This window comes from Oncorhynchus nerka, linkage group LG28, assembly GCF_034236695.1.
Source record: "Oncorhynchus nerka isolate Pitt River linkage group LG28, Oner_Uvic_2.0, whole genome shotgun sequence".
NCBI classification, from domain to species: domain Eukaryota; kingdom Metazoa; phylum Chordata; class Actinopteri; order Salmoniformes; family Salmonidae; genus Oncorhynchus; species Oncorhynchus nerka.
In genome coordinates, this window is record NC_088423.1 from 4,035,328 (window position 1) to 4,047,827 (window position 12,500).

At 46.9% G+C, this 12,500-nt stretch overlaps 1 protein-coding gene across 1 annotated transcript in view; it reads left to right on the top strand.

Annotated features, from left to right (window-relative positions):
* The window catches only part of LOC115120420 (integrin alpha-9-like), a 224,493-nt gene that overhangs the window by 190,668 nt on the left and 21,325 nt on the right, over positions 1 to 12,500 (top strand). The window contains exons 20-23 of the mRNA XM_065012599.1: positions 3,381 to 3,460; positions 5,955 to 6,038; positions 8,861 to 8,969; positions 9,530 to 9,637. Of these exons, the coding sequence (XP_064868671.1) occupies positions 3,381 to 3,460; positions 5,955 to 6,038; positions 8,861 to 8,969; positions 9,530 to 9,637 (381 nt within the window). The remainder of the gene's footprint in view (positions 1 to 3,380; positions 3,461 to 5,954; positions 6,039 to 8,860; positions 8,970 to 9,529; positions 9,638 to 12,500) is intronic.

Below are 12,500 nucleotides of genomic sequence, written 5' to 3' on the forward strand. Positions count from 1 at the left end.
CTAAAGGGGTGGATGAGAATATGTACATATATGGATGTGCGGCATAGGCATGGTGCAGTAGATGGTATAAGGTACAGTATATACATATGAGATGAGTAATGTGAGATATGTAAACATTATTAAAGTGGCATTGTTTAAAGTGACTAGTGATCCATTTATTACAGTGGTCAGTGATATGAATCTCTATGTAGGCAGCAGCCTCTCTGAGTTAGTGATGGCTGTTTAGCAGTCTGATGGCCTTGAAATAGAAGCTGTTTTTCAGTCTCTCGGTCCCATCTTTGATGCACCTGTACTGAACTCGCCTTCTGGATGGTGGCGGGGTGAACAGGCAGTGACTCAGATGGTTGTTGTCCTTAATGATCTTTTTGGACTTCCTGTGACATGTAGGTGTGTAGTGCTGTAGGTGTCTTGGAGGGCAGGTAGTTTGCCCCTGGTGATGCGTTGTGCAGACCGCACCACCCTCTGGACAGCCTTACGGTTGAGGGTGGTGCAGTTGCCGTACCAGCCCGACAGGATGCTCTCGATTGTGCATCTGTAAAAGTTTGCAGGGTTTTAGGTGACAAGCCAAATTTCTTCAGCCTCCTGAGGTTCAGTTTGTCCGTAATGTGTACACCGAGGTACTTAAAACGTTCAATCTTCTCCACTACTGTCCCTTCGATGTGGATAGGGGGGTGCTCGCTCTGCTGTTTCCTGAAGTCCACGATCATCTCCTTTGTTTTGTTGACGTTGAGTGGTTGTTTTCCAGACACCACACTCTGAGTGCCCTCACCTCCTCCCTGTAGGCTCTCTCGTCATTGATGGTAATCAAGCCCACTACTGTTGTGTCTTCTGCAAACTTGATGATTGAGTTGGAGGCATGCATGGCCACGCAGTCATGGGTGAACAGGGAGTACAGGAGGGGGTTGAGCACTCACCCTTGTGGGGCCCCAGCGTTGAGGGTCAGCGAAGTGGAGATGTTGTTTCCTACCTTCACCACCTGGGGGCGGTGGAGGTGATATGATCCTTGACTAGTCTCTCAAAGCACTTCATGATGACAGAAGTGAGTGCTACAGGGCGGTAGTCATTTAGTTCAGTTATCTTTACCTTCTTGGGTACAGGAACAATGGTGGCCATCTTGAAGCCTTTGGGGACAGCGGACTGGGATAGAGAGCGATTGAATATGTCCGTGAACACACCAGCCAGCTGGTATGCGTATGCTCTGAGGACGCGGCTAGGGATGCCGTCTGGGCTAGCAGCCTGGCAAGGGTTAACAAGTTTAAATGTCTTACTCACATCGGCCACGGAGAAGGAGAAGGGGGGGGGGTGTAGTCCTTGTTTGCAGCCCGCCGTGGTGGCACTGTATTATCCTCAAAGCAGGCAACGAAGGTGTTTAGTTTGTCTGGAAGTAGATGTCGGTGTCCTTAACGTGGCTGGTTTTCTTTTTATAGTCCTTGATTTCCTGTAGACACTGCCACATATGTCTCGTGTCTGAGCCGTTGGAATGCGACTCCACTTTGTCCCTATACTGACATTTCGCTTGTTTATTTGCCTTGCAGAGGGAATAACTACACTGTTTATATTCGGAAATATTCCCAGTCCTCTTTCCATGGTTAAATGCGGTGGTTCGCACTTTCAGTTTTGCGCGAATTCCGCAATCCATCCACAGTTTCTGGTTAGGGTAGGTTTTAATAGTCACATCTCCAATGCACTTCCTTTTAAACTTACTCACGGAGTCAGCGTATAGATTGATGTTATTCTCTGAGGCTGCTCGGAATGTTTCCCAGTCCATGTGATCAAAACAATCTTGAAGTGTAGATTCCGATTGGTCAAACCAGCGTTGAATGGTTCTAGTCACGGGTACATCCTGTTTGAGTTTCTGCCTAGAAGACGGTAGGAGCAAGATGGAGTCGTGGTCGGATTTGCCAAAGGGAGGGCGAGGGAGGGCCTTGTATGCATCGCGGATGTTAGAGTAGCAGTGTACAAGGCAGTTAACCTGCTGTTCCTAGGCCATCATTTTAAATAACTTAACTGAAGTGCCTAGTTAAAGAAAGAATAAATACAAATTAAATAAATATTGCCCGTGTTAATGCTGCAATCAATATGCTGATAGAATTTAGGTAGCTTTGTCCCCAGCTACAGTACATGCAGCCTCAGGATATATTTCCAGTTTACATAGTCCAGTGTCCAGTGAAGTCCTTTGAGGGCCGTCGTGGTGTCTGCTTGAGGGGGTATACACACAGCTGTGAAAATAACTGACAAAAATTATCTTGGAGATAATATGGCTGGCATTTGATTGTAAATAATTCTAGGTCGGGTGACCAGAAGGACTTGAGTTCCTGTATGTTGTTGTGAGTACACCATAAGTTGGTACTCATGAAGCATACACCCCCGCCCTTCCCAGAGAGGTGTTTATCTCTGTTGGCGTGAAGAAGCCCGGTGGCTGACCCGAATCCTACAATGTATCCCGAGAGAGCCATGTTTCCGTGAAACAGAGAATTCTACAGTCTCTGATGTCTCTCTGGAAAGCAACCCTTCCTATAATTCGTCTACCTTGTTGTCAAATGACTGGACATTGGCGAGTAGTATACTCAGAAGCGGTGGGCGGTGTGCACGCCAACGGAGCCTGACCAGGAGGCCACACCGTCTGCCTCTTCTGCGGCGATGTTGTCGGCTTCTGGAATTAGATCCACAGTCCTGGGTGGTGGTCTGAACAAAGGATCCGCTATACACAATCCATGTTTCAATTGGCTTAAAAATCCTTCTTTAACCTGTCTCCTCGCTTCATCTACACTGATTGAAGTGGATTTAACAGGTGACATTAATAAGGGGTCATAGTTTCACCTGGATTCACCTGGTCAGTCTGTCATGGAAATATCTTGTGTTCCTATGTTTTTTACACTCAAGTCTTCTAATACCAACCATACCATTCAATGTCTAGTTTTCATTGTTACCCATGCATAACGTTTACTTTATCAAGAGCACAGATTAAGGCAACTTTCTTAAACATGATCACAGAATATTTACTTATAAATGTTTTACAGTCAGTGTGTAGTTCAGACATAAATGCCTTTCCATACCAACCACGTAGAATCTAGTTATAACCTCAAATGCAACAGGATGGCGTACTATACCCTTCTGCTATTGACTGCAGTTAATGGGCCATGATGTGAATAGTCTGTATAGAGGAAAACAGGATGGAGTAGCCTACAGTACCCACTGCCTGCTTGCCTGACCGACTGACTGACTGACTGACTGACTGACTGCCAATATACCCTGGAGAGCCTGAAAAGCAAACAAATGATTTTGACGGCTACTTGATGTACATCATGTTATTTAACTAAAAGCTTTCCCCAACACTCGTCTTTCCCCAACACTCCTCCTCTTTCCTTGTCTTTCCTCAGTATCATCTTGCAGTGATCTTCGACACAAGTCGGCTTTCAGGGGAAAATGGAACATTGCAGTTTTTAGTTCATGCAAAAAGGTACGTTGTGACGTTATAAATGTAATACAAGGGAATGTTTTAGTGCAAGGTAAGCCTAAACCCAGACCATTTGTTGGTAATGAGAAGATGTATACACACTACATAGACCTTTAATTTGTACGCTTTGCTAATCATGTCAGGTACTCCGATTAAAAGTCCTCCACACAGACACAATTACAGGTTTGATTGGTACCCTTTCCAATCATGTCAGGTACTCAGTCGAGTGGAAGTCGATTCTGTTTGCTCACATTATCGTGTGTAATTGCATTTGCCTTGGACCTACACACTGTATGTACACAACTGACATCATTGTCTAACCACTGGAAGTGCATGTCTTGTATGTTTGCCACTGAGCAGAGAGCAGTTAGTTAGTTTGGGAGGGGGCCGCCGTCACACAAGACTGGGAGGGGGCCGCCGTCACACAAGACTGGGAGGTGGCCGCCGTCACACACGACTGGGAGGGGGCCGCCGTCACACACGACTGGGAGGGGGCCGCCGTCACACACGACTGGGAGGGGGCCGCCGTCACACACGACTGGGAGGGGGCCGCCGTCACACACGACTGGGAGGGGGCCGCCGTCACACACGACTGGGAGGGGGCCGCCGTCACACACGACTGGGAGGGGGCCTCCGTCACACACGACTGGGAGGGGGACGCCGTCACATTAGACTGCTGGGAGGTATCTGCCGTCACATTAGACTGCTGGGAGGTATCTGCCGTCACATTAGACTGCTGGGAGGTATCTGCCGTCACATTAGACTGCTGGGAGGTATCTGCCGTCACATTAGACTGCTGGGAGGTATCTGCCGTCACATTAGACTGCTGGGAGGGGTCTGCCGTCACATTAGACTGCTGGGAGGGGTCTGCCGTCACATTAGACTGCTGGGAGGGGTCTGCCATCACATTAGACTGCTGGGAGAGGTCTGCCGTCACATTAGCATGCTGGGAGGGGTCTGCTGTCACAGACTGCTGGCAGGGGTCTGCCATCACATTAGACTGCTGGAAGGGGTCTGCTGTCACAGACTGCTGGGAGGGGTCTGCCATCACATTAGACTGCTGGGAGAGGTCTGCCGTCACATTAGACTGCTGGGAGAGGTCTGCCGTCACATTAGACTGCTGGGAGGGGTCTGCCGTCACATTAGACTGCTGGGAGGGGTCTGCCGTCACATTAGACTGCTGGGAGGGGTCTGCCGTCACATTAGACTGCTGGGAGGGGTCTGCCGTCACATTAGACTGCTGGGAGGGGTCTGCCGTCACATTAGACTGCTGGGAGGGGTCTGCCGTCACATTAGACTGCTGGGAGGGTCTGCCGTCACATTAGACTGCTGGGAGAGGTCTGCCGTCACATTAGACTGCTGGGAGAGGGTCTGCCATCACATTAGACTGCTGGGAGGGGTCTGCCGTCACATTAGACTGCTGGGAGGGGTCTGCCGTCACATTAGACTGCTGGGAGGGGTCTGCCATCACATTAGACTGCTGGGAGGGGTCTGCCGTCACATTAGACTGCTGGGAGGGGTCTGCCGTCACATTAGACTGCTGGGAGGTATCTGCCGTCACATTAGACTGCTGGGAGGGGTCTGCAGTCACATTAGACTGCTGGGAGGGGTCTGCCGTCACATTAGACTGCTGGGAGGGGTCTGCCGTCACATTAGACTGCTGGGAGGGGTCTGCCGTCACATTAGACTGCTGGGAGGAGTCTGCCGTCACATTAGACTGCTGGGAGGGGTCTGCCGTCACATTAGACTGCTGGGAAGGGTCTGCCGTCACATTAGACTGCTGGGAGGGGTCTGCCGTCACATTAGACTGCTGGGAGGGGTCTGCCGTCACATTAGACTGCTGGGAGGGGTCTGCTGCTGTCACATTAGACTGCTGGGAGGGGTCTGCCGTCACATTAGACTGCTGGGAGGGGTCTGCCGTCACATTAGACTGCTGGGAGGGGTCTGCCGTCACATTAGACTGCTGGGAGGGGTCTGCCGTCACATTAGACTGCTGGGAGAGGTCTGCCGTCACATTAGACTGCTGGGAGGGGTCTGCCGTCACATTAGACTGCTGGGAGGGGTCTGCCGTCACATTAGACTGCTGGGAGGGGTCTGCCGTCACATTAGACTGCTGGGAGAGGTCCGCCGTCACATTAGACTGCTGGGAGGGGTCTGCCGTCACATTAGACTGCTGGGAGGTATCTGCCGTCACATTAGACTGCTGGGAGAGGTCTGCCGTCACATTAGACTGCTGGGAGGGGTCTCCTGTCACACGATTGGGAGAGGGGAATAATTCCAAGCAGACAGATTTGTATGGAAGTTAGAAGTGGAAAAATGATGAAGACCTTTTTTCTTTAGACAGAAGAATTTAAGATTGAACTTTCACTTTCATTTTGCTGTAGAGAAGACAAAGCTTCGTACTTAAATCACTATTCTGTAAATTGGCATAGTTGATGTGTTATTATCTACTATATGGACTATTTGTTAAGTGCCTCCTATTGTTTTCTCATTGTAGTGCCAACCCTGAGCATAGGCTGTTGGACAACAAGTTGGATCTGTCTATCCCACTGGTCCATGAGGTGGACACAGCTATCACTGGGTAAGAGGATAAAACATATTTACTTTGTCTGCAATACACACGTACTGTAGACATGCTGTAATACACATTTACTGTAGACATGCTGTAATACACATTTACTGTAGACATGCTGTAATACACACGTACTGTAGACATGCTGTAATACACACGTACTGTAGACATGCTGTAATACACATTTACTGTAGACATGCTGTAATACACATTTACTGTAGACATGCTGTAATACACATTTACTGTAGACATGCTGTAATACACATTTACTGTAGACATGCTGTAATACACACGTACTGTAGACATGCTGTAATACACACGTACTGTAGACATGCTGTAATACACACGTACTGTAGACATGCTGTAATACACATTTACTGTAGACATGCTGTAATACACACGTACTGTAGACATGCTGTAATACACATGTACTGTAGACATGCTGTAATACACATTTACTGTAGACATGCTGTAATACACATTTACTGTAGACATGCTGTAATACACACGTACTGTAGACATGCTGTAATACACACGTACTGTAGACATGCTGTAATACACACTTACTGTAGACATGCTGTAATACACACGTACTGTAGACATGCTGTAATACACATTTACTGTAGACATGCTGTAATACACATTTACTGTAGACATGCTGTAATACACACGTACTGTAGACTTAAATGTAATGTAATGTAGACATGCTGTAATACATACTTACTGTAGACATGCTGTAATACACACGTACTGTACTCCCTGCTTGGTCTCTCCCTGCTTGGACTCTCCTTGCTTGGTCTCTCCCTGCTTGGACTCTCCCTGCTTGGACTCTCCCTGCTTGGTCTCTCCCTGCTTGGACTCTCCCTGCTTGGTCTCTCCTTGCTTGGACTCTCCTTGCTTGGACTCTCCTTGCTTGGTCTCTCCTTGCTTGGTCTCTCCCTGCTTGGTCTCTCCCTGCTTGGACTCTCCTTGCTTGGTCTCTCCCTGCTTGGACTCTCCCTGCTTGGACTCTCCCTGCTTGGACTCTCCCTGCTTGGACTCTCCCTGCTTGGTCTCTCCTTGCTTGGTCTCTCCTTGCTTGGACTCTCCCTGCTTGGTCTCTCCCTGCTTGGTCTCTCCTTGCTTGGACTCTCCCTGCTTGGACTCTCCTTGCTTGGTCTCTCCCTGCTTGGACTCTCCCTGCTTGGTCTCTCCCTGCTTGGACTCTCCCTGCTTGGACTCTCCCTGCTTGGTCTCTCCTTGCTTGGTCTCTCCTTGCTTGGACTCTCCCTGCTTGGACTCTCCCTGCTTGGTCTCTCCCTGCTTGGACTCTCCCTGCTTGGTCTCACCTTGCTTGGTCTCTCCTTGCTTGGACTCTCCCTGCTTGGTCTCTCCCTGCTTGGTCTCTCCTTGCTTGGACTCTCCTTGCTTGGTCTCTCCCTGCTTGGACTCTCCCTGCTTGGTCTCTCCCTGCTTGGACTCTCCCTGCTTGGACTCTCCCTGCTTGGTCTCTCCTTGCTTGGTCTCTCCTTGCTTGGACTCTCCCTGCTTGGACTCTCCCTGCTTGGACTCTCCTTGCTTGGACTCTCCCTGCTTGGTCTCTCCCTGCTTGGACTCTCCTTGCTTGGACTCTCCTTGCTTGGACTCTCCCTGCTTGGTCTCTCCCTGTTTGGACTCGCCCTGCTTGGACTCTCCCTGCCTGGTCTCTCCCTGTTTGGACTCGCCCTGCCTGGTCTCTCCCTGCTTGGTCTCAGCAGGTCTCTCCCTGCTTGGTCTCTCCCTGCTTGGTCTCTCCCTGCTTGGACTCTCCTTGCTTGGTCTCTCCCTGCTTGGTCTCTCCCTGCTTGGTCTCTCCCTGCCTGGTCTCTCCCTGCTTGGTCTCTCCCTGCTTGGTCTCGCCCTGCTTGGTTTCTCCCTGCTTGATCTCTCCTTGCCTGATCTCTCCCTGCCTGGTCTCTCCCTGCTTGGTCTCTCCCTGCTTGGTCTCTCCTTGCTTGGTCTCTCCTTGCTTGGTCTCTCCCTGCTTGGTCTCTCCTTGCTTGGACTCTCCCTGCTTGGTCTCTCCCTGCTTGGTCTCTCCCTGCTTGGAGTCTCCCTGCTTGGTCTCTCCTTGCTTGGTCTCTCCTTGCTTGGTCTCTCCTTGCTTGGTCTCTCCTTGCTTGGTCTCTCATTGCTTGGTCTCTCCCTGCCTGGTCTCTCCCTGCTTGGACTCGCCCTGCCTGGTCTCTCCCTGCCTGGTCTCTCCCTGCTTGGACTCGCCCTGCCTTGTCTCTCCCTGCTTGGACTCGCCCTGCCTGGTCTCTCCCCCGCCTGGTCTCTCCACCTCTGTTCTAATCCTCTTGAAAGATGAAAGACACCAGACAGAGCTGAGCTACATTATCAGACAGCATTATCAGACAGCAGAGTAGAGCTGTAGCTGAGGTGTTTTATCAGATCCTAGATCTTTCCTTCGTCATTGGCTTTGATACTCTAATTGATTAGTTAGAGACAATCCATTCGCTGATGACTTTGTTTTGTACAACGCCCCTCGTGCCCCTACTCACCAAAAACGACTTCAATGATGGCTTAGACTAAAGTATGTAGCGATTGATAGAGCAGTGGAAGAAATGAGTGTGAGTCGTCAGACTACTATTCTCACAGAACATGACAGCTTTCCTCTACCACAGGACTTGAAGAAAACATCTGGGGACACACCAGTCTTTAATCAGTCTCTCTCTAACAGTAAATTGATCTATAAAACATACAGACCTACAAAAACATGTTATACATTTGATTTGATATCCGTAAATAATGATCTTGGCATGAATCTGTTGGGGCTGCGCAATACCATATCACTTTCTATCTGTCTACAGTTTAGTGACTCCAACATCCTTTCTGTATGGGAACTCCATCGATGCTTCTCGCTTCATCCAGCTGGAGGACATGGAGTGTAACTTCCAGCCTCTAAACTTCACCTTTCAGGTATTGGTGACACCTGTACATCCGGGAATCCCCATTCAAGTCAATTATATTGATATGGCTGTACCAGTAGCTCTACCTCATCTACCTCGTCAAAACATGCAGCATATTATTTTGGCTCCTTGTAAACATATCTCTCTATCGCTCTCTCTCACTACTCTCTCTCTTTTGCCCTCTCTTTCTCTCTCTCACTACTCTCTCTCTGTCGCTCTCTCTCACTACTCTCTCTCTGTTGCCCTCTCTTTCTCTCTCTCACTACTCTCTCTCTTTTGCCCTCTCTTTCTCACTCACACTACTCTCTCTCTTTCGCTCTCTCTCACTACTCTCTCTCTTTTGCCCTCTCTTTCTCTCTCACACTACTCTCTCTTTCACTCTCTCACACTACTCTCTCACTCTATTCTCTCCCTATCCCTGTCTCTCATCCACCTTTCTTTCTTTCTACCCCCCACATTCTCTCTTACCTCAATCCTCTACCTCTCTTACCCATGACCTTCTATTTCTCTCTACCCTTCACCATCTTTCTCTCCCTAATATTTCTCTCCACCTCTTTCATCGTCTTCCAGGTGATCAACAACGGCCCCAGCAGGTTACCTGGCTCCATAGTGGACATCAGGATCCCAAACCGACTGGCTGGCAATGGGGCCGACATGTTCCACATCATGGACACACAGGTGGGAACCTTCCAACAGCAGTTTATACATCAAATTCAAACAATCAGATTCATTTATAAGGTCCTTTTTACATCGGCAGTTATCATCAGGTGCTTTTACATTAACCAGGCCTAGACCTCAAAGAGACAGGAAAAACATCCTAGAAGGAAGATATCTAGACTGGAACCAGGCTCTGAGGGGAGACCAATGATGGCACAGCAGTCTATCCACACTATCCACCCATTGGCCCAAACGTCAGTACCTCTGGCGTTGTTTAGGGGTTCATCCACCTACACACATCCACATTCTTTGTTGCCTTTATCCAACTGAAGTCTATCGCTCTTGTTTTCCTTCATAGCTGAGTGCTGTGGATCCACGTTGGCAAACACTTTAATACTGTTAAAATGGCCTTCTTGTTTATCTATGTCTCTGCTCATGGAACACAGGACGTGTTAGAACAGTGCGAGGCACTATTTGATGATGTTTTTGGATAAATGGGAAAGAAGTGTTGATACAGCTACTACTGGCTGGGCGACCATTTAGTTTCACAACAACAGTTGCTCATTTAGGTACCCCCAGTGGGTGCTTTGTTTTCATAACCCCTGCACCACTCCTTTCATATAGGTAGATCAGGGGGAGCTCAACCTTATAATTGTGTTGACTGTTTGAATGGGAGGATTGGAGCAGAGACTGTAGGGACGTCGGACCGTATCCCACCCTGCATCACCACATCTGGAATTACTTGGAGGGATCAGAGAGCTTTACACGGAACGACTGGGGGACTGGGGGAATGGGGCACCTGCGGAGGATGCTACTATTCTTTTACATCCCCAACGTAGATCTGGAGTCACTGAGATATGAAACTGGGGCCCTGGTCAAAAGTAGTGCACTAAACAGGGAATAGGGTGCCATTTGGGATACAGACTTTTCTGTGTTAACACTGTCTGACTGTAGTCTCCCTGTCCTATAGGGTAAGGAGAGGTCATTTCACACTGAGGTTCTCTTCTTCTTCTGTAGTAGGTCAGAGTAACAGACAAGATGAACACACATGATAAACATGAGCCGGCATTAAATAAATGTGGGGGAAATATTTCCATATTGCAATTTCCTTGAATTCCAGTCATGACCTTACATTCATCCTAATATGTGTTAATGTCATGCTAACATGTGTTAATGTCATCCCTAACATGTGTTAATGTCATCCTACCATGTGTTAAAGTTATCCTAACATGTGTTAATGTCATCCTAACATGTGTTAATGTCATCCTAACATGTGTTAAAGTCATCCTAACATGTGTTAATGTCATCCTAACATGTGTTAAAGGTGTTAATGTCATCCTAACGTGTTAATGTCATCCTAGTGTCCTAACATGTTAATGTCATCCTAACATGTGTTAATGTCATCCTAACATGTGTTAAAGTCATCCTAACATGTGTTAATGTCATCCTAACATGTGTTAATGTCATGTGTTAATGTCATCCTGACGTGTGTTAATGTCATCCTAACATGTGTTAATGTCATCCTAACATGTGTTAATGTCATGGGTTAATGTCATCCTGACGTGTGTTAATGTCATCCTAACATGTGTTAATGTCATCCTAACATGTGTTAAAGTCATCCTAACATGTGTTAAAGTCATCCTAACATGTGTTAATGTCATCCTAACATGTGTTAAAGGTGTTAATGTCATCCTAACGTGTTAATGTCATCCTAGTGTGTGTTAATGTCATCCTAACATGTGTTAATGTCATCCTAACATGTGTTAAAGTCATCCTAACATGTGTTAATGTCATCCTAACATGTGTTAATGTCATGTGTTAATGTCATCCTGACGTGTGTTAATGTCATCCTAACATGTGTTAATGTCATCCTAACATGTGTTAATGTCATGGGTTAATGTCATCCTGACGTGTGTTAATGTCATCCTAACATGTGTTAATGTCATCCTAACATGTGTTAAAGTCATCCTAACATGTGTTAAAGGTGTTAATGTCATCCTAACATGTGTTAATGTCATCCTAACATGTGTTAATGTCATGTGTTAATGTCATCCTAACGTGTGTTAATGTCATCCTAACGTGTGTTAATGTCATCCTAACGTGTGTTAATGTTATCCTAACGTGTGTTAATGTCATCCTAACGTGTGTTAATGTCATCCTAACATGTGTTAATGTCATCCTAACATGTGTTAAAGTCATCCTAACATGTGTTAATGTCATCCTAACGTGTGTTAATGTTATCCTAACATGTGTTAATGTCATCCTAACATGTGTTAAAGTCATCCTAACATGTGTTAATGTCATCCTACCATGTGTTAAAGTCATCCTAACATGTGTTAAAGTCATCCTAACTAAAGTCATCCTAACATGTGTTAAAGTCATCCTAACATGTGTTAATGTCATCCTAACATGTGTTAAAGTCATCCTAACATGTGTTAATGTCATCTTAACATGTGTTAATGTCATCCTAACATGTGTTAAAGTCATCCTAACATGTGTTAAAGTCATCCTAACATGTGTTAATGTCATCCTAACATGTGTTAATGTCATCCTAACGTGTTAATGTCATCCTAACGTGTTAAAGTCATCCTAACATGTGTTAATGTCATCCTAACGTGTTAATGTCAGTGTAAAACAACAACTAAAAGGTAACACTTGTTTTCCCCTAGCTCCTTTCAGATTATACTTACCAGTCTCTGTGTTTATCTTGTCTGTTACTATGACCTAATATAAGAAGAAGAAGAGAACCTCTGTGAAATGACCTCTCCTTACCCTATTGGACAGGGAGACTACAGTCAGTGTTAACACAGAACAAGTCTGTATCCCAAATGGCAGCCTATTCCCTATTTGTATGGTATTCACTTGGAATCTGTTAACAATGGAT